This window comes from Botryllus schlosseri, chromosome 9 (assembly GCF_051294905.1).
Source record: "Botryllus schlosseri isolate E-star chromosome 9, Bs_hap1, whole genome shotgun sequence".
NCBI lineage: Eukaryota > Metazoa > Chordata > Ascidiacea > Stolidobranchia > Styelidae > Botryllus > Botryllus schlosseri.
Genome location: NC_137244.1, coordinates 22,423,031 through 22,448,072, shown reverse-complemented (window position 1 = coordinate 22,448,072; position 25,042 = coordinate 22,423,031). Strand labels below are relative to the sequence as shown.

The 25,042-nt window shown below is 39.2% G+C and overlaps 3 protein-coding genes across 8 annotated transcripts in view; 1 reads left to right on the top strand and 2 right to left on the bottom strand.

Moving 5' to 3' along the window:
- LOC145446471 (uncharacterized) overlaps window positions 1–11,051 on the bottom strand; it is a 48,379-nt gene extending 37,328 nt beyond the window's left edge. Inside the window, exons 1-13 of the mRNA XM_080324767.1 lie at window positions 9,682–11,051; window positions 9,155–9,375; window positions 7,895–8,415; window positions 7,639–7,802; window positions 6,983–7,199; window positions 6,173–6,329; window positions 5,749–5,893; window positions 4,878–5,027; window positions 3,819–4,036; window positions 2,361–2,598; window positions 2,012–2,105; window positions 1,513–1,631; window positions 766–989 (exon numbers count right to left, since the gene is read on the bottom strand). Of these exons, the coding sequence (XP_080180893.1) occupies window positions 766–989; window positions 1,513–1,631; window positions 2,012–2,105; window positions 2,361–2,598; window positions 3,819–4,036; window positions 4,878–5,027; window positions 5,749–5,893; window positions 6,173–6,329; window positions 6,983–7,199; window positions 7,639–7,802; window positions 7,895–8,415; window positions 9,155–9,375; window positions 9,682–9,816 (2,603 nt within the window). The 5' untranslated portion in view covers window positions 9,817–11,051. The remainder of the gene's footprint in view (window positions 1–765; window positions 990–1,512; window positions 1,632–2,011; window positions 2,106–2,360; window positions 2,599–3,818; window positions 4,037–4,877; window positions 5,028–5,748; window positions 5,894–6,172; window positions 6,330–6,982; window positions 7,200–7,638; window positions 7,803–7,894; window positions 8,416–9,154; window positions 9,376–9,681) is intronic.
- LOC145446483 (uncharacterized) overlaps window positions 1–25,042 on the top strand; it is a 103,297-nt gene that overhangs the window by 19,363 nt on the left and 58,892 nt on the right. The window lies entirely within an intron of this gene.
- Window positions 15,889–24,330, bottom strand: LOC145446477 (uncharacterized). 6 transcript variants are annotated; one of them, XR_013917292.1, is made up of 18 exons: window positions 24,164–24,330; window positions 24,004–24,123; window positions 23,785–23,883; window positions 23,300–23,509; window positions 22,892–22,978; window positions 22,580–22,702; window positions 21,392–21,469; window positions 21,084–21,164; window positions 20,891–21,013; window positions 20,611–20,730; window positions 19,362–19,475; window positions 19,196–19,297; window positions 18,836–18,958; window positions 18,659–18,778; window positions 18,280–18,390; window positions 18,089–18,220; window positions 17,456–17,756; window positions 15,889–16,533 (listed from the first exon to the last, which is right to left on the bottom strand). XR_013917292.1 is itself a non-coding variant. In XM_080324773.1 (17 exons), the coding sequence occupies exons 1-17, from the start codon at window positions 24,313–24,315 to the stop codon at window positions 17,528–17,530; spliced, it is 2,124 nt and encodes a 707-aa protein (XP_080180899.1). In that variant the 5' UTR covers window positions 24,316–24,330; the 3' UTR covers window positions 15,889–17,527. The 6 variants fall into 6 exon arrangements, 5 of the variants coding, with proteins under 5 accessions (XP_080180899.1, XP_080180901.1, XP_080180902.1 ...); XM_080324773.1 differs by having other exon boundaries at window positions 15,889–17,756; XM_080324775.1 differs by having other exon boundaries at window positions 15,889–17,756; window positions 24,004–24,105.

Below are 25,042 nucleotides of genomic sequence, written 5' to 3'. Positions count from 1 at the left end.
GTCATCACCCTATTGGGATTTCGTCTATTGGTATTGGTACTTGAAAATGCGACCAGAACTGTTAAAAGTGAGGAAAATTAGTGTATCATAAACGCGAACCCTTCGATGTCACCAAACAGAGTTATAAAAGTGGGTTTAACAAAAACTGGAAACTGAGCGGTCAACACAATGACTTGGACTCGGACTCGAGTCATAATACCATGACTCGGACTCGAACCTCTTCTCGATGACTTGGACTCGGACTTGACTCTGTGGTGATTAAAAATGACTCGACTTGACTCGAGTCAAAACTATAAAAGTGAGATTGACTTGTGACTCGGAGCATTGTGACTTGGTTACAACCCTGCCATCGTGATGCTTTGACGGTGGAGATGCGATACGACCTTTCAAGTAAGGTCATCTAGTCTGCACCACCATTTTTGCTCATCCATGCCATCCATGAATGCTGAGCGCCTAGCGAGATACCCTCGGACGCGGATACCAGTTTTTGAGTCTTTGGTCTGACCCGGCCGGGGATAGCACCTACGACCTACCGATCAAGAAGCCGGACACATCACCATTACGCTATCAGTGAGTGTATGCTCTGACAGATTGTGTGATATTGTTGGTGACAATAGAAGGGTGCTAATGTTGCTGTTGTCAAGATGACCTATCCAGTCTATATGGGATCATTGCGTCTAATCAAAGATAAGTGACTGTTCGTCAGATTGCACCAATGCTCAATGGCAATATTGTATTTTATTGCCATCAAAAGAATTGACATACCAATCGAGGGTGGTGCTTAGAGCATCCTGTCTATACATTGAGAAGTTTGATTCAAAAGCTCTCCGATGTCGTAATATGTCTGAAAGCTCAGAGGTAATGTCGCTTTTCCACTGAACAATATCATGAATCGAGCCGTTTTGAGCTTGAAGAGATGTTGACAAATTCGCGAGCAATGAATCCTGAACGCTATCTTGCTGTCTGGCTGAACGGATATCCTCAGATGCCTTTCAAAAAGCAGAAAGAACAGACTTCAATTGATTTATTATTACAACACCAATATTTTTGTTAGCAACATTTGCTGTGACTTGACTATGAGAAGATGGAAAAGATTATCGCAGACGACTCAACGTTTTTATTCTTGAATTTTTTTCATAGTTACGATTTTGAAAAGCATGACTTATTAAATTGAATATGATCTGACTCAAAATCATCCTGATACAGTAGCACAAGTAATATCTGACAAATGAAAATTTACTTTATTGGTCACTCATATTCGTCACTGATTTCCTTTATTTCAAAAGAACACATGATTGCAACACACAAAAATGATTGTAAGGTATCAAAATCGCTTTACGAAGTCTAGAAAATCCTCAGGCTTGAAATATCATAACAGTAATCAAAACGAAGAACACTCCGATTTAACATTATTTTATCGTTTACATGTTACCAGCGTTCATTGTCATGTCACTTTCCTGTGTGGAAATATTTCGTGTTACATTCTACCGCAAACCGCTATGAATTGACTACCTGTTCGAGGTTTTGCCTAAAAACTTGTATTGATTGAAGATTTTCTTCAACATCCCCTGAGATATTGTTCAAACTTTTTTGCAGTCGATTTTCCAAGTTACGTAGGTCTTTGGCGGTGGCTTGAAAAGTGAATATAATTGCTCTTAGACTCTTATATAATAAACATTGAATGTAGTAAATTATTTGTAAGCATGGTCATTCACATTGCAACTATAACTATAATTTGTTGTTTCCGCCCATATTAAGATGCAGTCAGTAATACAATGGAATATTTAATATAACAATTACAGAGCATGATTGTTACTATAATATTGTCGATCATTCCACATGCCGCTTCATGTTTTTTAATACTGTTCGTAGGCAGAGACGAGTGTCTTATCTATAAACTCATTTCAACTAGTTTGTGTGCTTGTATTGTATCGCAGTCTCGTGATGAAGTTCATCATCATTAAATTTTTTGAATATACAGCAAGAAATCACAAGAAAATACTCAGCTCACCCATAACTCTCTTCAGTTGACCAATATCAGATGAAACGTTGTCAATTTGTGCCTTGTTCATAGATAGATCTGCAGTGACGGAGAGAATACCGGCCTGTGCACGAAATAGCGGGACGTTAATAGCGTCAACGGTACAGCCAATGGATCAAAGAAATGTCATTTTTACATCAATTTCGTAAGAATGGCATACACTTCTAACAAAAACTTCATCTATTTGAAAAAGAATCCAAACTCATCCTTATCCACACTTCACCAATTATCCGGAACAACAGATTCCTTGGTCAGAAAAGATATTCGAACATTTCATATGATTATTACACCTATGATCCTCAATAGTTTGGGTCCATACCCGGTTATAACTGACACTCGAATTCACTCGGGAAATCAAGCTCTTTGCATCCTCGATACTGCCCACCAATTCGCTCTCCCGAGCATATCGCCTTCGATTCCCATCGTGGAAATCGGACATCAACTCGTGCAGTCTGTAAGTGGTGGTGTTTACTTCGTCGTAGATGTAGCTCGACTTTGCGTCGAGACTCGCGAGCTGCATGCCATGCCTCGAAACTGACTCTGAAATGCTATCTGTCCTAAAAAGTGAACATAAGGCTAGATGAGGACTATTTTAAACCTATCGGAAGACGAAGTGGAAGTCATCATCGGAGTTGGCCGGTAACAAACGAATTCAACTTTTTCCGAATACTCAAGTAAGTTTCGCACACTTGTTATGTTCCTAGGCTGCTTCCACTCCAGTTTATTTACTAGTTACTTTTCAGAATTCAGATTTTGCACAGTGGAAAGTGGTTTTGGTATCACTCCGCTAAATGAAATTATCATGACAACTCGGCAAGAGAGCCCCTATAACGAGGAAACTGAACATATTGCCGTATCTTGCACCTATTTAGGGTGTCAGTGGTCGTTTTGTGTTATTCGCCAATATGCATCATCATCATCATCATTGGTTTATTAGCAATTTTATCAGTTCAATACACCACAAAAAATGCGATACAATGAAAAGACAGGAAGATGTCGAAGCGACAAGGAGTAGTCTATGGAATCTGACACCCACCTTGGCCTAGGCGATGTAAAGAGGAGGCATGCACACTGAATGAAAGTAAAGAAGATAGTATAGAAAAAGAAAGTGACAAGAAATAGGGCGGCATGTCATGGGAAGCGAGATTCAGCCGGCAAGCCCGCAAGATTCAGTGTTCTTAACATAAACGATATGCGTAAACAAGAACTAGCCAAGCTTATGCATCAGTTCCACTGCGGTCACTGCCACGAAAATTTCAATGACTTCTTTACCTCGGCATCAAAAATGCATAAGTACCATTTGGTCGACGTAAAAGATCATCGCTCTATCAAATAAGCCGCACCTGCAGTGTGGAACAGCATCTCGCCGGCTATCCGACAGTCGTTGAGCATGTCCACATTCAAGTCGAAATACAAACAATTTATACTGAATCAATACTGCTCAGCCCTCAAGTTTACCAGACCACAGACTGACATATCGATCCTCTGACACATGTCACCTCATTTTGTCGCCAGACCTTCTGTATTATCTGCTTTTACTTTGCATTCAGTGTGCATGCCTCATTTTTACATCGCCTGGGTCAGGTGGGTGTCTGATTTCGAAGACCACTCCAAGTCGTTCAGACAGTTTCCTATCTTTCCTTGTATCGCAGTCTTGTGGTGTATTGAAATAATGAAATTGTTAACAGTAAATTGAATTGAACTTTGAAAGCACCCACCCACCAAATACCTTACCACGATTAGAACACTAACCTGTCTGCGTGGTAAAGTATCATACCTATCAGAGACAGTTGTCAGGTCTGCCTGCAGCGTATCTATGCGGGACAACTCCCGTTCAACTCTTTCCAACGAAACCTGAAACTCGGATTCTTTCGCGACGAGGCCGTTAACTTGCGAGTATTGTTGCGCGAGACCGGCGGCATTCGAGTTCACAATTCTCTTGACACCGTCGACTTGCACAGCGAAGGATTGCCCTTGAGATTCGAGCTGTGACACCTGCAAGAGAGGATGATATTTACAAGTTTCCAAATCACGAGGCGGGATCCTATGCATCTCAGTTCTATAGAAGCGGCTGGCCAGCACGTCATGAATGGTTCCGTCATAGGGGGTCAGTTCCGAGCAATTTTGAATGGTCTCGGCTTAAACAGGGAAGAAATTCAGATTTGTATGTATTATGTCACATGAAAATGCCAGATTATACTTTATGCAGAAATTGTACCCATCCTTACATGCGACTTGGGTTTGCACAAGGATCACAAACATCGAACTTTATTTCCACAATTGACCCCGTGTAAGCTGCTAATTCACAGATCCTTCAATCATAAAATCACACAATTCCCTGTTAATAACTTCTAGGATATGTCGTTATAAATGAACAGGTTGAGAAGCTACACACTTAAACACCATCCTTGCAGGCTAAAATTCTCGACGGTGTCAAAAATGGTGGTGTATAAATTTGATTGCTTTGCACACACAAAAGAAAATTGAACAAAGTTTACTATGTGGTTTATCTCAAAATATTAAAAACGGTAGTAGTACGAAGTTCATTTTGACGCTGTGTATCGGGCATAGGCTTACGGTTAACATTTGCACAAGACAGATGACGATGCACAACAGTAGAGCTAAATCTAAACTAAAACTGGGGAATGGGGTCCGCGGCGGTCCAAAGGAGGTCCGCGAACACAAAAATGTTGAGAACCACTGTACTAAGGAGATTATGTTTTAATCTACTACAAAGTTCATTGCATGTTGATATTTGTGATCAGCTGTGATGATTCCATGCAGTGACAGAAGCCAAAAGACAAATTACACTACTAAAACTGAATTGCGTTTATACCCGAGTTGAGAGGCGCCGGCTGGCGATAGTTGCGTCTCTGCTGTTGTTAATGAGATTGTTGGTAAATTTTTCGAGGAAATACACGGTATAGTCCATGTCGTCTCGCCAGGTTCTCAGATCTGATAGATCCTCGGAATTTCTATCGGATATCTAAAATAAAACAATTTAAAAGATGAAAATTAAATGTATGTTCTTTAAAAATTCCGGGCAGCCTAAAGAAACAACCACGGGGTTGTCATGACTAAGATAGAAAATGAACGCCAGTCCATGTTCATAAAATGAATGTGATTTCAATACGGAAAAAATACATTCAAGGGTGGGAAGTAAAATATGACATAAACGGTATAAATTCTTTGTTTTCATAGTAATTTCACAATGAAATAGAGCAATTCAAATATAACTTTTCTTTTCAAACTATATCGGGTACATGATACAATTACTAGGCTGCCTAAATAACCGCTGCACACCTATTTTTGCCCAGTTCCAACCTGTACAAGCATTGGTGTTTTGGATTTATGAAATAAAAATAAATATATATTATAATCATTATTTATTATAAAACTACCCACCGTAAATGCTATTTTAGTCAAACCCAAAATTTTCTAGTTTAATAACTTTGCTTCCACTGGTTGGTATCGAGCCAAATTTTATGTAAAGTGTTTTTCGAGGCAACCTAACAATTTCATGGGGTGGCGAGAAAATTTGAAAGAAAAAGTTAAACACTGCCCACAAATGTATCTTACACGCTGCGGACACAAATAAAATTTATCTTGACAAAATTTCTAAGGCGGTCAAATAATATTCAATCTGTAACGCGGTTAATCCAAGTGGCGCTAACGGGCGTTGTAGAAATGGCGTTATTCCACCGCACCTGCTTAATTTGCTGTAACTGACTTCCCGTCGTACTAAGACTCTCTTCCATCGATCGGCCTTTTTCTTTACTCTGATCCAATTGAGATGTCAAGCTCTTCAACAAATCATCTTGTCGTGTATTTTTATTTGTGTGTTCCCAGTCGCTACAACACATATCCAAAAGGTACTTTAATACTGTTCAAATTTGTTCTGAAGTGAAGCTTTTACAGTTTACGAATTATTTATTAGTCGAGTTACTTGCTTCTGAACAGGGTTAAAAAATCTTAAGATTTCTTCACTTCTTGCGTTGAATAAATGCTTGAATTCTAATTGTCGAAAAACAGAACAAAGACCAAACACTAAATCTATTGATTTTAGGTTGAATAATCAAAATTATGCATCACAATAATACGCCACCAATGATCAGCTCCACGATGACCCACCTAGTTTGTAACTCGGAAACGTCACTCTCGATATCTTCAAACCGCGCTTTTTGAGCCGTCGCTTTGGCCGAGAAGGCATTAATTTCACCTTTCACGCTCCCAATCATTCGGTGAAGCTCGTTAATTTTACGATACAACTCTCTCGTTACATTGGTTCCTGCACAGACAGACATATCTGTTGGACATGATCAGGTCTCTTGGTGACCGATGGGGAGTACAAACCTTTGAAGACTTGTGACAAGAATCAGCGTATAGAACAACTATCTGTCTATTGAAATTTAATACAGGCCAAGATACACTTTGCAAACATTTTAATCAGGGAAGAATTGTTGCTGTACCCCAAGTGTGGTTAATGGTCAATGGTCATTATGGCGATTAGGATAAATCAGTATATCGCAAAGCCATTTCCGGAAGATTGTTTAGCTTTTTCAGTAGATTGCCAGAACCTTTCGGCCACACCGTGTACCAATACTAATACTACTAGGCTATATACTAAAAAAGCTCGATGTCGACACCAAATCGACTGGATTAGGGCTAAAGTCAACCAAAATTAACACCATATTGAAGAATAAACAGCTATACGCTGCATTTGGGCTTTTCTTTAGTAAGCAGACCCGAAAATGTGGTATCATTAAGGTGGAGCAGTGATATTATTCAGTCAGCAGGTTGGGAGACCACAGTAACCTCTGCATCAAATAAGTAAATCGCACCACTGCAAGCAGTGCGCATTCCTGATGTACACTATACACACGGCAAGCTTATGCTCAATACTCGACACTAGTATGTAACTGTACATACCCAATTACCAACCTGTAAAGTCGTTGTGTAGTCTTTGAGTGAGCCTTCGCAGAGATTGTGACTGGTTTGCTGAGCGGTCAAGCAAAGACTTGAAATCACCTCGTTGAGCCATAATATTGTTCTGCGCTATGTGAACCGAATTTACCAACTCGTTCATTTGCGTGTCGATGCTTTCCAGCCTGGAGAACTGCTCCAAAATCTTTTGCCTAACTTCCCTCGTCGCATTCATCTTATGGAAATGGATATAATATGATGTTGTAGTTATGTATTATACAACGTTTGCTGTAAACAGCTTTCAACAGGCTTCTTCATGAGAACGAGCACTCAAATTTTAAGATGGCTGTTACCAAACACAAGAGCACGAATCAGAAAGAGGTTATACCAGTAAATTGAGAGGTTATTGGAATTAATCCCATATATGACAATATCTGAAATGGTTATCCCACAGTGAATTTATAAATTCCTCTCCGTAAATATTGCTCTGTACAGCAGGAAATACAACACTAAGAAGGTGATATACTATACATGTGACATTTGTCTTGAAATTTACGACAATCTTTACGTCGTATTGTGTATGCATGAAGTATTGACAATAATTTGCAGCATCATAGTACCATAAAGTCACAAATGACAATATCATCCACAGTCGTAAAATGCCACAGCGTTACCTCTGTTCTGAGTCTTCTATTTGTAGATTCTTCAAAATCGCCAAAGCGATTGGCCACGCTTTCCAAGGAATTGAGACGCGACTCCATCGTGACCAGAGCCAATCCGGAACTTTCAACTTGGCCCTGTAGAGCCGTCACAGACCTAGCCTGATTTCCAACGTTAGCTGTAACGGAAGTCAAAATATTGTGTCATACAAAATTTGAATATATAAACAACACATACCAATATATAAACAACATAACTAACTACACATACCAGTCAAGACATCCAGTCTGGACATGATTTCATTTCGTTCAGTAGTAGCGCCGAAATCTTCTTCTTGTGTTCTTTCCCAGGTTGATCTCAAATCTCCGACATCACCGGTTAAATCTTGGATTAAATCTGTGTTTTTGCCTGTCTTGCGGTTGAAGGAGTCCACTTCCTCATCAAATCTAGTGTTGGTGTTCGATATCATATCGTTGGCTTGAGTAATGGAATAGTCAATCTGAGAGAGACGGTTGCCCACTTGGTGAAAAGACGCATTAACCCCGGCTTTATACAATTGGAGTGACGTGCCTCGATTGTCGACATCAAGTTTCAAATTACTGATCTTAGCATCCACGCGTTTCACTCGGATATCAGTAGTTGCCAATGCGGAAGATACATCTTTGACGTCGTACATGACTTGAGAAATGTTGTACCCAACAATGTTTTTGAAATTTGAGAAGCCGTAAGCTGCATCTAACGCTGAGCTATTGAGTCTGCTGATGTCGCGGTGCAGAGCAGAGGTGTCGATTCTAGTAGAAAGAAAAATCATCTTTAAATGATTTAAGATTTGAGAACATTAGTATTCTACGGGAGGAAATCGTATTAATGTACACACTAGGGGTCTTAAAACATGACTTTTTTACACAAATCGTACTGGCTACTTGATAAAATTGTTAGGTTACCTAATTTAAGCCTACACACCAAATTTGGTTCAATTCCAACCAGTGGAATCGGAGTTATTACCGTCGGAAAATTTGGATTATGAATAAAATAGTATTTACGGTGACCAATTCTTTAATTATTTATTACAGTAAATACTATTTTATTCAAATCCAACTTTTTCGACGGCAATAACTCCGCTTCTACTGGTTGGAATTGAACCAAATTTGGTGAACATCCTTTCTAGAGACAACCTAACACTTTCATGGGGTGAACAGAAAATTTTCAAAGTTTTTGTCATTTATTTTTATGTAATAAATAGAAACTTTCTTCTCCTGTAGCAATGCGGCTACTGGTTGGAATTGAACCAAATTTGGTGTGCAGGCTTAAATTAGGTAACCTAACAATTTTATCAAGTAGCCAGTGCGATTTGAGAAAAAAAGTCATTTTTGAAGAGCCCTAGTACGCACGTACACTCCGCTAGGTTCACGTCAGTAAAATTGACAATCAAAACTAATTTCAGAGACGATATTTGCTCAATGCGTAAAAGACCATATGAAATGCATAGCCGGTACTCTGGGAGAACAGATAAAATCACTACCCACTTACGCAATGTCGGACGCTTGTATCTGCAGATTCTGAACGGTTTTGTCAAGACTACTCAGTTTCGAATAAAACTCGATCAAAGAGACTTCTCCGGTCGTAACGGACTGATGGATCTTGCTGATGTCAGCCGAGTTGCGTAACACCAAGTTTTTCATGGCTACAATACCCGCGACATCGCTACGGAGTTCGGGGATGGACTCGACTTCCGATGAATAACTCGCCATCTGAAAATGACATAATTCGAATATTTTTCATAAATATGAAATTATTATTGAAGTTCATAGCAGACCATGGTATGCTAATTTTGAACATATGTAAAGTTTCAACCATCTTATATGTGATGCCCTAAAATGACATTTTTTTTAAATGTAATTTCCCTCAAAATGTAGATATTGATAAACAATCCATAAATAACACGACTCCCACCGAGATAAGCGCAGTTGTACCAGTGCAGTAGCGTGACTTTCATATTATACATCCTTCAAATTTTTCAAAATGTGATAAATAAGGCTAAGACGCCATATTGATACCTCCGATTCCAGAATGCGGACAGTTCTACGCAGATTCTTCATACCATCAATAGCTTCTTGATTACGAACTACCGAGTCATGTAGAGTAGATATTGTGGATTTCACGATTGACTTGATGGTTTCGTTTGATACCATTGCTCTCTGTGTTGTGCTGGGTTCATTACTACTCAATCTCGATATGGTCTGATCCACATACTGGCGTAGAGATTGAAGATCAGTGGCGCGGGCAAAACTTTTCGGCGAGGCACCTGGAAGGATGGAGAGAAAAGCACATATTTAAGGAGAATCTAATCTTACAAGTTGACAAGTCATACAACAGGTCACTAATGAGCTCTTCTAATATGGCGCAAACAGAGAAAAGAAATATGGTCACAGATGGCACAAAAGTACTGGATTCCTAGATTGTGTTGTCAACTTTACTCATAATGAACCAGAAGAGCTTTCTTTGCCAAACAAAACCCCATCATGTGGAAAAAGAAGATATAAAATTTGTAATAACTACCCAATGCATGTTGGGACTATAGTAGGCAGACTACAGATGGATCCAAGTGTTTCAATTTTAAATGTAAATTCCTCATCATCAGGGCGATTTTTTTCTGACATGTCAAAAAATGTCAAAATTGTTTACAAAGTTAAAACTTTTTTGCAACCTGCATTTCATTTGTATCGTAGATTTTGCACTGTCGGTGAACTTAGCATTTGACATTTTACAGCTTGTAGCCTACTCTATAGGCCTACCGTTGTAGACGATCCATTGTCTGCTCATTGTAAATCATAAACATTCAAATGAAATAAATAGGTTGACATGGTGTCATACTCAACGTGAACGTACCGCAATATCCCAACTGAAGCAAGACTGCGTGGGCATTGCATGGTTCTAATATCAAGAAGCGCGTGATGAAAAATTGTGATGTAGACACCATTGCCAGAATGAAGCTACACGGTTTGTCCACCAGCAGTGTACGCACAACTTCAGTGTTGTCAGCCAACAACTGCTGCTGTTGAACGTTCTTTCTCCGTTCTCGGCAAGCTACTTGGTAAGGACAGACACTTTCTACCCGAGAAGGTATGAAAGTATCTTTCGTTGCACTACAACAAATTTTAATTATTTCTACCATAATGCATGATTCAACTACTGGAATTCTTCATAGGTCCAGGTTTCGTTAAAATAAAGTTTTTTCATGTAAAAAATTGTCAGTTTTCGAGTCGAAGAAGTTTTTTGAGGCCAAATTACTTCTTAAGAACAGGCAGTTCCAACCAGAAATGAAGATAAGTAGTACAATTCCAACATTATGTGCGCAAACACCTAATTCACATACATGAGGTCAAAATTTTGTCAAAATCAAGTTTTACAAGGTCAAAAAAAGTCAAAATTTTAATTTTTTCGGTCAAAATCTTCCGTTTTAGGTCAACAAAAAAATCGCCCTAATTATCAGTTATCATGTAACACCAGTTGCACGCCGATAAAAATAACGCGTCTCGCCTTCTATATTCCTGATTCTTTTCCGCAACTGAACGATCGCCGAGCTCTGCCTCCTGCTGTCGAGGACAAGTTCTCTGAAGGACTTGGCGAAAGACTCCAGCATTCTCCTGTTCGACCTGATGCCGCCATTGAGCTCCGTGTCTTTCCTGTCCGCCCTGTTAAACGCCGTCACGATCGTGTTGAAACGATTCTCGTAGCCCGTCAAAATCAGCGAGTTGTTGGTGTACATTTCCAGGAGATCGGAGAGGAAAGTTTCGTGACTCGAAAGCCGGAAGTTGATGCCGTCCAAAATCTGTCTCGTTTCCGAATTCGATTGCGGATCGCCGCCGCCATCGATTCGATTTCCTGCATCATCATTTACTCCTCTCTTTGTTAAGGTTGAGTTATCGTCTGCCGGGTAATCGTGGTACAGGTCCGCACCAATCATATGACGTTGAACATCGTTGCCGTTATACTGTAATGAAGTCTCTCTGTCTAGCGGGCTGCTTCTCTTTGATATATCATGATTCTAAGAAAATCAAAATAGTTTACCGTAGCTTTCGCTGGAAAAACAAGATGAAAAACAATAAATTGATACAATTATATGACCAAATTGTTGTTAGATGACCCTAAGGATGTTGGTATTCATCAATTTCAGCTTTGATGTATAAAGGTAATACCAGCTATTTCCAGAGGTGGCCAGTAAAGAAGTGGCATACTTCTACTTATTTAGTGTAGCCAAGTACACTATTCAATTGTGAATTGAAGTTATGTACCTCCGAGAAGTTCTTCAAGTACATAAGCATATTTTGGTTATTTGCACTACATTCTCGAGTAGTGATGCTATTAGACCACGGTATTTTCACTTCTACTTCAGCAGTTTTTGAGGACTTTGCAATTTAAATTTTATCAGATTGAATGCAGCATTCGAGGGGATTAGTACCACTGGTACGTGTGAAATTCGTATGTGAACTTTACGACGTAGAACACAGCCCGTGAATGTGGAATAAAAAATATAATTTCGAAAATTGAGCCTATTTGTGATGTCATTATCGATGCTGTGTCAATTGTGAAGATGATTCTCACTTAATCTACTCATTAGAACTCCTTGAGTACTTTTCATACCTGCCGTTTTGTGATTCAAGCAGTCGATTATGTGTACTTGAGAATCTGTGCCATCAACAACTAATTTCCGCATCTCTGACTATTATGAATTGAAATCAATTTATTGTGTCTCTTATGATTGTTTATACCAATGTTCCATGAATGATATTCATCCAGTCTCACCTGTTTTATTTGACGCAGGCTGCTTCCAGAAATTTTGCTTATATTCCTGTACACTTCTTTGCGAAGATTCTCTACAGACTCTTCACATTTTGTATGGAGTGCAAAAATGTCTGATTGCCTACGGACAAAGACCAAGGAATAACATTTGAGTTGCAGGATTTCATCCATGATATGAATATGACGCTTATCAGCTATGAACAAATAATAACATGAAATCGTTTTGATATAATTATGGTAGCTCAACAATTGACTTTCAGTTTTTCAAAAATCAAATAAAATTATACCTATGCTTTGGTATATCATTGTATTCCGTCGAGTTTTCTTGTGTGAGAGATCTATCACCAACTGCGCTGCTGAGAAATTCGATAGCTTCTTCCAAGTTCGTGATTCTGGATGTAACAGCTGAAACAGAGTCCAGATAAGACTACAATGGTTCAGTATAACATACTGATTTCTATTCTACAGCATAGAAGGGGATATGTGCTAATAGTAGGCCCATAAATTATGGCAATTGACTTCCAATATTTTTCAACTTTTCATTATCATTTCATGAATCCATACAGCATTTCTGCTGTGGAACCCACCTTTGACATTTTCACTTCCTGCCCATGCATTTCCAGTCACGTGCGGTTGGTCTTGAAGTGCCTGTAATTCACCTTCTACATTGTCCAGTCTCCCAGTTATTATACGAAGTTCTGAGTTCTGGATACTTGGTGGTGAAACGATATCTACAGAGTAAAAAGAGTACCCATCCTATCATGTCATAAATGCATAGTAGTATAGTAAGCATGTGATCTGGTGTAACAACAATGCAACAGCTAACAAAAATGTGCTGGTCTACCACGACTTATTTTTCTGTTATACTCAGATTGCAGTTGACTTGATGATTTCATATCTCTAGACGGAAGCCGTAAAATGGCATGCATGTAATTTATACTATGCTTAATCACATTTGGATAAATTCATAAAGACTTCACTACAAAAGCTTAGCAAATTACACACACACATTAGGCAACCTAACCAGAATACTACATATTCGTATGCCTAGAGATTGTAAGGTTGGGAGCAAAGATTGTATGTTATGTCCACATCAACAACTAACTTGAACACTGCTACATCTTCTATGCAAGTCTAATAATATTAGGATAGCAAGCATAGTTTTCACCTTCATACATCTGCAGAGATGAGATAACACAAATCTCTTCATAGTTTCAAACAGGTTCGGAAGGGCATTTCATTTGAAAGATATTTCAATTGCGAGAATTTACTTTCTGCATTACTATCATGGGGCTATATCAGTCCTGGCGAAATGCGTTAGCGGTTGATGGAAATATGTGAACTTGGCTTGTTTAACATATGCAGAAAACGAAACAAGTTCTTTTTAACTGCTTCAACATGTGCCCGCACATCAATAATGCAGTATTTCCATAATCTCGCAATTCAGTAAATAGTATTGCAATGGATTGCGTTGTTAAGTCTATAGCCACAATGTGGAAGCTATTGGTACCAAAACCAACCTGTTAAACGCTCGTTTATTGTTGCCGAAATCGATGAACTCAATCTGCTCTCGAGTGAAAACATTTGACTTTGTAAATTGAGAAGATTTTTCTCGTACCTCCTGCTGATTCTTTCCTGATTTGCTTGCCATGCTCTTTGTTGGCGTCTTGAACCAAAATTCCAGGCCTGACGCTGAAAGTATGGTGAGTAGTATGGTAGGATAATTCCATGGGCTCGTTGGAACAGGGTTACGCATATAAACTAACTAGATTTTAGATATTCCAGTACATTCATCATTGTCAGAAAGAAAGAGCCACCGACACAAAATGGCAAACCATGCGGAAGTTTAGGCCCAAATCGCAGACATTGCGGACTGAAATTAAGGGATAATTTGTAACATCGAGCGCAAGACAATTTCAATCTCTATTCTTGCTTCTTGGATCTTACTGTTTCCGGAAACTACTCAATTTATTCAATGCAAATCAGTTCGATTCATCGGACACGAGTTTTTACCTTGCATATGTAGTGATATTCACTTTCACCATCAACTCTATAGAAATGCGATCACAGCCACAGTGGCACTGTAATGCTATTGTAGGCCTACTGTAATTACTATGCCGTGCTTTGGTGAAGGCGATAATTCGATTAGATTCAAAGATTATCTATCCCTTCTACCATTAGCATTCCTGTTTAGCTATTCCCCGGAACATAATTGAATTCCTCAAGAATACTTCCAGTTGCAGGTTCCAGAGCCTGGCGAAAACCAACCATAACCTGCATCGTAGCAAAGCGTTGTTGTGATAGCGTAGCGACTAGCGAAGTCCAATCGCCTACTAGTGACTATATTTACGTAATGGTGGGATAGAGAAAGAGAGATAATTCAATGGAGACTTATTTGTCCCAAAATCTCTTGCTTACCAGAATTGTTGATTGCGACGATTGAGATGTAAATTGACAGAAAACGTGATCAATCGCAACATACACAAGAATCACTACTGCGAGAGCCTGTCTACCCGTAACTTGCATCAGAGCCTATTTTTAACACGAACACCACAATATTTCAGACCTGCGCCGCATTCGAAATCCAAAGATAGTGGTGGTGAGATGATCATCGATTCTAATCTGGTACAGAGCAAACATTAGATCAACATGTTCTAACTTTTAAGGAATGAAGTTCTATGTTTGCGTAGAGGTGATAGAAGCCAATCATGATATCAATTTAGGTCAATCGAAACCCGTGTCGCACATTCACCTATAGGTAGAAATCTGCCTCGATGTCTTGCTCCTTATTACGCAGGTTTACTGATCTCGGATACTTATGGCTTCAAGTTAATTCAGACTTCTCTTTGAAATAAGAATTTGAAAAATTCTGCGATAATCACATACGATATGGAGTATTATTTTCAATATATCCTTTTATTCGAATACTATAAACTAGTTTTCGTTTCATTTTATTGTTTCTATTGCTTTAATAAAGGGTTATGCCATTCATAGACCTGCATGTGATTTGCAGGTCGGCGTAATTCACTCGATCTTTCCGGTTAGGAATTCGATGGTTTGAGGTATGAAATGTCCTCCGTAGCCTACATGATCAAGGTTTGATACAATCAGTGCCCATTGAGTTGTGTGCACACTGCACAATGCTCACACAAATTAGAAACCATACTTCCTGTGACTTGATACTATGTATGTCTCGGATAAATTCATATGTACCAATAAATATGTCAAGTAATGGTTGTTGGTCTACATAGCTGTTAATTATCCCAACCAACGCTTATCCCCCTGACTTACCAGCGTTCCCTTTTCAATTTAGGCATTAATCGCATCAGGTGGCGAAAACGTGAAAACTATACATATTCATGCTTTGGAGCAGTCCTCAGTCCTTACGTAGAACCCAACATATCCCATAGCCAGCCCACACTCTTTTTAAAGGAGTCAACCTGACTATAACCATGAGCATATACAATGATTTGTATCTAATCGATCGATTTAGACAGGGCAGACGCAGAAATTACTCTCACAGACATTTTTATTAGTCTTTATATTCCTATCACAGGCTATTATATACAATTATACTTGTAATATTGTTTACAAACTCATGGTATATTGAAGGCCACGCCTGTTTCGTAGTATTATCCGAGCGAAATATTTGAATAGATTACATACTATAGATAGCCTATCGCAATTGTTTTGTCAATTTTCAAATACTATAATTCGACACTATCGTTATCTAAAAAATGCCTAGTCGCTGAGATTATTATATAGGCAACAAAGGTTTAAGAGAGGGTGGGTGTATAGCGTAAATACAACGTTTGAATACATCGTATATATTAGGGAAAATATAGCAATACTTAATTTTGCAGGATAACAAATTTACCCTGTATGGACGACTCGAGGATAACTTTGAGTGTTTCGGCAGCAGATGGTCGCGATTCAAATTCGACTGATCCTAGAACTATACGATAGCAGAACATCCAGAAATCATCGAATGAATCTATGCCTGAACGGCAGACATCGTGTAAGGATTTGGTTAACATCGGTAACCGCATCATCATACATAGAGAGAACAACATAAAATATACAAGGTAAAATCAATGATGATTAATTTCTATACCATTGGTTCTCAACCGAGGGTCCGCGACGCAATTTCAGGGGGTCCGCGAAGCCTCTAAATTTGAAACATGATTAATAATCCAACTTTTTTTAATTATAAGGAAATTACGATGTAGTTTTGTTTCATACCTGCTAAAACTTCAAGACTCACATCAACAGCATGACCGTTTGAGATAAAACATCCTACTGTGAAAACTCATTTTAATTGTCGAAGTCCCAATAGTCAACTGATATAAACATATCGTCGTTTAGGGGTGTTTTGATGGAGTTTTTGGACATAACAACAAGTTGGAGTAGAAGGTCAATCAGGGTGACTTCAAAAGGTTTACAAATCATCTTGGATTTGACGTCGCCAGTCTCAGCAAATTAGTGAACAATAGTTTGAAACATAAATTCCTGAAATTGTTTCCTAATCTATCTCAGTAACGGCATTGAAGCCTCGCCATGGAATCCATTTTCATCTGTAATATACATAACCACTTTTACAGAATAAATTCAAAGTGAACTGGTACATGGAAATGACTGGGCTTAACGGTAATTACAAATAAAATGTCTCAATTTTGGTGCTTTCTATGTTGCGATCATACCCAAAGGTGTTGTAGCAAGCGTTACGCGCTAATAACACATTCGCCACCAGCTATCATTACGGAAATCGATTTTCGGCAATCGTTTGTATCAAATCGAACGCGCGGATTTCCAAGACACAACTGCGTACTGATACCAAATTTCTACATATAGTATGATGTTATTTCCACGAAAAGTAATTTTGTTGCTGTTCATAACTAGTCCATAGTTGATATTTGCACAAGACAGATGACGGTTAGATGATAATAAATAACTAAAACTTGAGGGGGTCCGCGGGATCCGTGACGGTCGAAAAGGGGTCCGCGAAGACAAAAAGGTTGAGAACCACTGCTCTATACGAATGCAAATAAAAGCGTGTATCAACAACTCCATGATTATTACGTCTGGTGCATAAGAGTCACACTACACCAATTTATAATAGGATTCTGCCATCGATCTTGTTCCGTCAGCAGCGATGCGAATCTCAGTCTTGTAGACTCCTCCACGAATTTCCGAAACAAGATTGCATTTCAGGTTCACTCCACGCACCTTCCACAACTTCCCGTCATTGCTATTCATTTCTATATCTTTGAACGCATCCTCGGATACCTTTTGGCCGCATAACGGACAGTCGTGCATGTTTTGTTCGGGACTGAAAAACAGTTCTGATTAATGTCGTCGATTAGTGTTACACATGATATATATAGTGATATAAAGCGCGCGTATAATTTATAATAAATACCTGGAAGCATTGGTAATTGGGTGGAGAAATTAAATAACTCTCCAACTAATCCATATTATTAACGAACGCTTAAATGACTAAATACACAATGCACATCGATGGAAGCGTATGAAGCGTATTACAAAATAACTTCCCTAATTGAACTATTTCCCGCGGAAATATATTATTAGACCGACTGAGGTATAGAATAGATATAGCGATCAGAGATACGAATAAATAAATTAATTTATCGGCGTCCGAACCGTGTGGGCCGCAGGAACCCTTTTAATCTGTTCGCAAGGTAAATCGGTAGGTTTTCAGCGGTTTCTTTTTCTTCATCCACCGATGCTGCTTCATTTCCTGATATGCTCTCGGATCTATTATTCACTGAATCTCTGTGTGAGAACATCACTTTTCATTAGTCTGATATCCATACCACTACAGATACACATACAATTGTCGATGTGAAGTTTCCGGTTGATCAACATAAGAGATGTCCTTTTCTAGGTCTTCTTGCAATGATTCCTGTTCGTCTGATACCACGGTCGTGTCTTCCTTGCTTTTGCTGCAGCACAATGATGTAAAGGGTCAACAGTCGGAAATATATACAACATTACGCACGTAAAAAAGTTCAAAGGACATGGGCTGTTTTACACTACAACGTCATCAAAAATGTACTTTTACCATAAACAGGGAAACAGGCTCAGACAGCAAATAGATATATTAAAGTCACAAATATGTGAATCCTTCCATAGGCGTTTCAGATTCTACATTATCCGCAACCAAATCAATAATAATTGGACCATGAACAGCTGTTCTAAATTTGAAGTTACTTTGAAGGCTCCAATAACTTCTTCATCCTGGCTGCGAGATACAGAGGAAGATTTTCGGCAGTTTCTTTTTCTTCGATTTTGTCTGCAATTGCTTCTCGGCCAGATGAATCTTCCACCATGCTGAAAGTATGTACTCTTTCATATATCGCGGAATAGTAGAACCCACAATGCACTTACTCATGTGAGGATGCCGGCGGACCAGATTCCACAGAGGATACGTGAGCCATTTCTACTTGCTCTTCCATATCAACCGAAGTGGATAATGCTGATTCTCCAGTTTCATCTACTGGGGTTTCGTCACTGTCAAACATAAATTGTATAATCGGGGTCACCAATTTTGATATCAGAAAAGAATACTGTAACGTTTGAAATTTATTTGCCTAACGCAATTATACGCAATTAGGCCGCGGTCCCAGCAGGTACAAGAAACCAAGATATTGCGTGACCGTCATTTCAGAGCTTAGAGCGGATATATGCGCTCAATTTGCGCAATAACTATAAATCCAATGAGCAGTAAATTGAATATAAAAATGAAACCTATTCGACTGAAAGAATCCTTTGAATGCTGAGGCTAGGATTCCAGGTAGACGCGATGACTTGGATTTCTCCGATTGGTCATCGAAAGGCGATTCTTCGTTGCTGCTCAAGCGAAAACAGCAGGATTATACAATCAAAAAATTAACCGAAATCCCTGCAAATTTACTGAATTTCTGGCATGTCATTCGTCTGCGACTCCACTGCTTTCACTTTGGTTTCAGAAATGATTTCCTCCCGTTTCGTGTCATCGCCATCCTCCTCAGTAAACCCTTGTTCGTAACTGAATAAGCAATAACAAAGAAGACAGTTGAAAGCGCCTCCGAGATGAATTTATTTATAATTTATGATCCGTAATTCTTTTGACACGACTAAATAAATTGGCAAGGAATTGACCCTTGATCATAATTGCGAATCGCGAACCCTGTACAATCACTCTCTTGGTGTTGGTCTCTGCGAAGTTGAATAATAATTTATATAGTCATGATCTATACAAAGTGCGAAAGCAGAGTAGTTTCATGCGACATTATTATTAGCTCATCAAGTGATTCACCTCATGTTACCATACAACACGCCTAGAGCAGTGGTTAACGCCAATCCCGAGGACGATATATTTCAGCTAGATCGGCCTGCTCGTAAATCAGCTAAAATAAAATGGCTCAAACTGGTCATTATAGTTGTATGAGGATTGGTTTGGATTTCGATTTGAAGAACTTGGCGGGATTTTGATTTACGACGCTCCTGAAGTAGCAGTTGGACCTAGAACTCCCAAAAGCTTCCAATTTTCATGCGATTGTTGAATATACTTTAGTTAGGGTTACCATAATTTGGGAACCGGAACGGAGGACACTTTCACAAAGCATAAAATTTAGTTCAACGGACTAGAACTAGAAAACTGCTGATTCTAAATTTTTTACGGGAAAGCCTCTTGTGTTGACTAAAAAAGGTCAGTTTTCAAGTTCTACTCCCGAAAGTCCAGCTGGAGCATCACATTATATGTTTCGCGTCGTTTATGGCGTTTTTTAGTTGTGCCTGTCTAGCAATCTGGCTGTCAAAGCTATAAGGGAAGGCGAATTCTCAAAATAGAGGGGATTTTCGATTTCCTGAAAAAGGAGGACAAATCCTCCTAAAGGTGGACATATGGTAACCCTACTTTAGTCACTATAGTCGCGGATTTGGACATGATTTGAAAGTATTCTGGGGATTAGAATTAGGAGGTGGATTGCAATCTCAATTCCGGAACCGGATTTGAAAATATCGCTCATCTCTGAGATAGCACATGCGTGCGTACAACGAAACCCTTTGTATCACACTTTTATAATTTTCAATTGGTATCTATTTTCCCAATGGAAAATGAGTGAAGAGTGCGCCTATATATAATAATCAAACGCTGTCAGAGAGAGTAGAAAATCATCCACCTCGTATGTTGATTAAGGTCTTCCTGCAGAAACGCGTCGAGGCTATCGGAAGCATCCCTTAGTTCATTTGGATCTTCTGTATAGTCCATATTCACCTCGGTTCTGTTTTCCATTAGTACCCTGGAGATAAAAGACGCAATGTAATTTCGGATCACATGCAGGACATGCGGATAACATGCAGTGGTAATCTCAAACATATTAGATATAGACACGGTTGGAAGGCTCACCAAAGACGTTGTTGGTGCTTTACCAATAACCTATAACTGATGAAGTGTCTCACAATTCATCGCGTGAGTCTTCAGGAAGGGTAGATTGTACTCTTTTCGCTTCCAGTTGTCCTTCACTTACAATCTGCTTCTGTGGCTCTGCATTTTCTTCCGAATCCAATTCTTCCTCGCTGAGACTGATAGCACATGAAGTTTCGTTACAAATAAATCACATGCGTCAAACTTATTGCATGAAGGAACTATTACCGTTCCACGAGCTTTTCTGCCAAAAATATATGAAGGTTCTCCCCTGACTCCATGTTATCGTCAGCGATATGGCCGGATTCCCTACACAATATACTTATTCGGTGTGAATTGTAGAAATAGATCGTTTCAAATCAGAGGTGTGCGTCAATCGAGCGCACGTATTAGATTTCAAAACAAAGCATAGTGAGAATCCTGGCAGGCCTACTTGAGACATCTGGAAGCTATTATAATAGCTCTGCTATATCTCTACGACTATACTATGATGGTGCGCATGAATATGATATTCAACTATATAGAGAAATCTATACCTTTCGGGCGGCTGGTTTGCTGTACGAGCGTCCGTTTTGATTTCTTGGTCAAGTGATACGGATAAATCCTTTTTTGTTCTTTAAGAATAGAATACCAATTGATTTGATTGTCAAAGCGAATTCTTCAAAAGCGCTATTGTAATATATTGTTAGGCAGAGCCTATATGTCGCTGTCAAGTCCTATTACTGCCTGGTCGTTACCATATGCCTATGTAAAGTGTGTATTAAGAATATCGCTGAAGATATCAAAGGTGGCTCTTGCCAAGGTCGTTGTATAACCGCTTTCTTAATCTCAGTAACGCCGATCCATTTCGTATCCACTGTTTTGGTGGCATGTTCAGATCATTTTGAATCCGGAATCACCACCAGAGCACGTATATGAAGGCGTCGGTACTATAGCTGTGACTACGCAGATCGCTGCGGCACGGAAATACCCTATTGCATTTCCGGAAGAATAACTATGAACGATATTATTTCAGCTATAGTGTCGTTGTAGGCTAGTGAGGGTTACAGGTACCATCTTTTGTCAATCCTCTTCTGAATTCGCGAAGTCATTTGTACACTGTACTGTACCTATACATGATTGTACATACGGTTTCATATAAAACACTTTGTTTGTAATAAAAAAAAAATTAAAAAAGTTTTTTTTTCAAAATTTGTAAAATTATGCCAGAATTGTGTAAATGCATTCGAAAAAACACGTAGTTAGAGCCTACGGACCATTTCCATCCAATAGAGTCGACGTATATGATATGGAACGGTTGGAACCCTCGAAATCGTCGTCGGTTCAACAGTTATAGCACGTATAGTTATAGATCATTGGTACGGAATGAGTGCCCTGATGAAAATGACCGACGATCGTAAAAATGCTGCATAACGAAGTAGTCCTGGCGAGAGATATTTTTGGTCCGTTTAACTATGGGGGCCAGAAGTCTTTTTCGTCAATGAGTCATATTCACCCTATATTTTGTACATTGTCAATGTCAATCCACTGTGGCGTCACAATTCAACATTATTGACGTGATGGTGAAAACAAAAACATAAAAATCATGTTTTAAACAAGGGCTTTGTTTTGAACATGTTTGTTTTAGAATGATTTTTGTTTTAAATGCAACCTTAATGTACAACTGGAACTGTACTATACGCTGGATAGCGATAATTTGCATCTATCAGGCCTAAACCACTTACCGCCCCGGTTGAAAGAAATTTCGAATCTTTCTTCCAATATCAAACGAATCGCTTGTAGAGCTGTCATTGTTATCTGTCCGATAAAGGGATTCCGTCTCCTGTCCAATTTCTGATGTCGCAAGTCTAAAAATAGTTCAGTTACCTTCGGCGATAACATAAAAGTTTCCTTATAGTAGTAGTAAGTAGTAGTAAGCCGATCAACTTTTGGATTGGGCTCGGCGGAAACTAGGGCAATATTAGGACGGCGTGATGTGAGTAGATCAATTATTTTTGTAAGCACTCATAGAATATTTTGACATAACATAATCTTACGATTGATCAGGCTCTTCATGTTGCGACTGGGATGAAGACGCATCATCAGTCGCTTGAGAAACAGTTTCTTCTTGGGAACTCTGGTCTCTGTATAAATTTATTGAATAAATTCGTAGCAATTTCGGATGTAATAAGCTCTAGCTCTGTTTTGGATTGGACGTAAGGCATTTTCTTCGTCTGTACCATCGCCACTCCATGAAAGAAAATTAAGAATTATAGTCGATTGAAAATTATATAGCTGAGGGATTTAGCAGCAGCAAGTCTATGTCTGTAAACATAGCCCTACATGTGCTACAACTCCGTGATATGCATATTTTCTTATTCTCGGCCCAGTAATTGACCGCGACGCCCTATCGGTAGCAACGAAGAATCGATATAGGCCTACGTTTATTCTCGCGTTCCACTCACCTCTTTGGTTGTAGAAACTCCCTGATTCTATCTGCCAAATTTGACGACGGTTTCGCCGTTGGATCGACCGTTTCGCGCATTCCATACTCGCTCTCGTCTGGAAGCTCTTCCTGATATTGAGACTCAACCACCGTGGCTGTTGTCTCCGTGATTTCCTCGCTGACTATCAAGTCGTTTTGTTCTGTATCGGCATCTTTAGATTCTTCCTCACTAAGAACAAAATAGTTTGGATGAGCATTAGCTACTATAAATTATAATGCACTCGCTATGAGACCACCATTGGCAACGTTTTCTACTTAATTACTATGAAGTAATAATGCGTATAACGCGGATATGATAATGTCATCGCCATTTTTCGGATTTAGTGTCATTATTCATGCGCCCAGTGACATATATATTTATATTATATATGGATTTATAAGCGCTATTTTCTTCTTCATCGTTATGTTAGAATTATAATGACCACGAGTCGCTTCTCTACTGACATGCCATGGAGTCTTTCTTCTTGTGACTCATCACTGTAACGGCTGCCGAATTCTGTAGTTCCGGCGTTTTCAGCGTCTAACCTTTCATCTTTTCCAAATCTGAATAAGATGTTTTGCATAGAGATCGCATTTGGGATCAATAATATTTTTCGTTTATAATGTGTGTCAGCAAGATATTGGGAGGATACTTAAACACTGCGTGTTAACGAAACAACTCACCGCTTGGGTCGGAGGAATCCTATAATTCTTTCTGCGATACCAACTTCTGGTACTTTTTGTTTCGGTGATTCCGAAACAGATTCCCGTACTCTATCGCTGTCACTGTCAGATAATAATTGTCTATTACGAGCGTGTAATTGACAGATCGTTTTCAGCATACTCAGCTGTGGTCAACGACACTTCCTCTGGCTCATTTTGTACGGCGGCAACCTTAGGCTCGGAGATTCCTTCTGTCACAGTCGCTTCAGGTTGATTGGAATCTTGATTGTCGTCGCTATAACGTAAAGATCGCCGAATCTCAGTTGAAACCATATTGAAAAAGACTTGCTAAACCTATTATTGAATTTCTGTTATCTCAAGGCAGGGTCAGACTTTGGGACTGAGCATGCACTCACTTCGGTGCAGCCTATAAATACGTTTCACTTTGTTATTTTTGTTCTTCGCTTATGGTCTGAAACTAAACAATAAATCTATCTGTCTTTCTGATATTGTTGCCAGCCCAAAAGTTTGGCATGAGGCATCACGACAATTTTGCACACGCTTACCAATAGAATGGAATGTTATCTCCATGAACAATGAACATGCGTGGCCGTGCGCAGAAAGTGCCCGAATTTTGCAATGATATCTAGAATTTTTAGACGCCGCCATGATTTTTGTGTGTCATCTATGAGTAGCAATCACTGAAACAAGGTTTCGTTGCACCCCAGCCCCTATATAGCCCATTACTCGACTGGTATCAAACCTTTTCATACGACATTTAGCAGGTATTCGACAATTTTAGGCATGAACAACGATATTTATGAAATTCACACTTTTATTTTAAAACAAGCATATGCACGCACCTTTGAATTGAATTTGATTACACTAAACGACATGTGGAATAACGATGCCTGTGCGAGTGACGGACATAATCGTAGCGTTAAGAATCGAAAGCATGAATAATATCGAACTTACAAGAGCTGCATATGAGCAGACGACGGTATATACTAGATAATGAACAAGTATAGGGCTGGGCAAAATCGAATACCTGAATGATTCG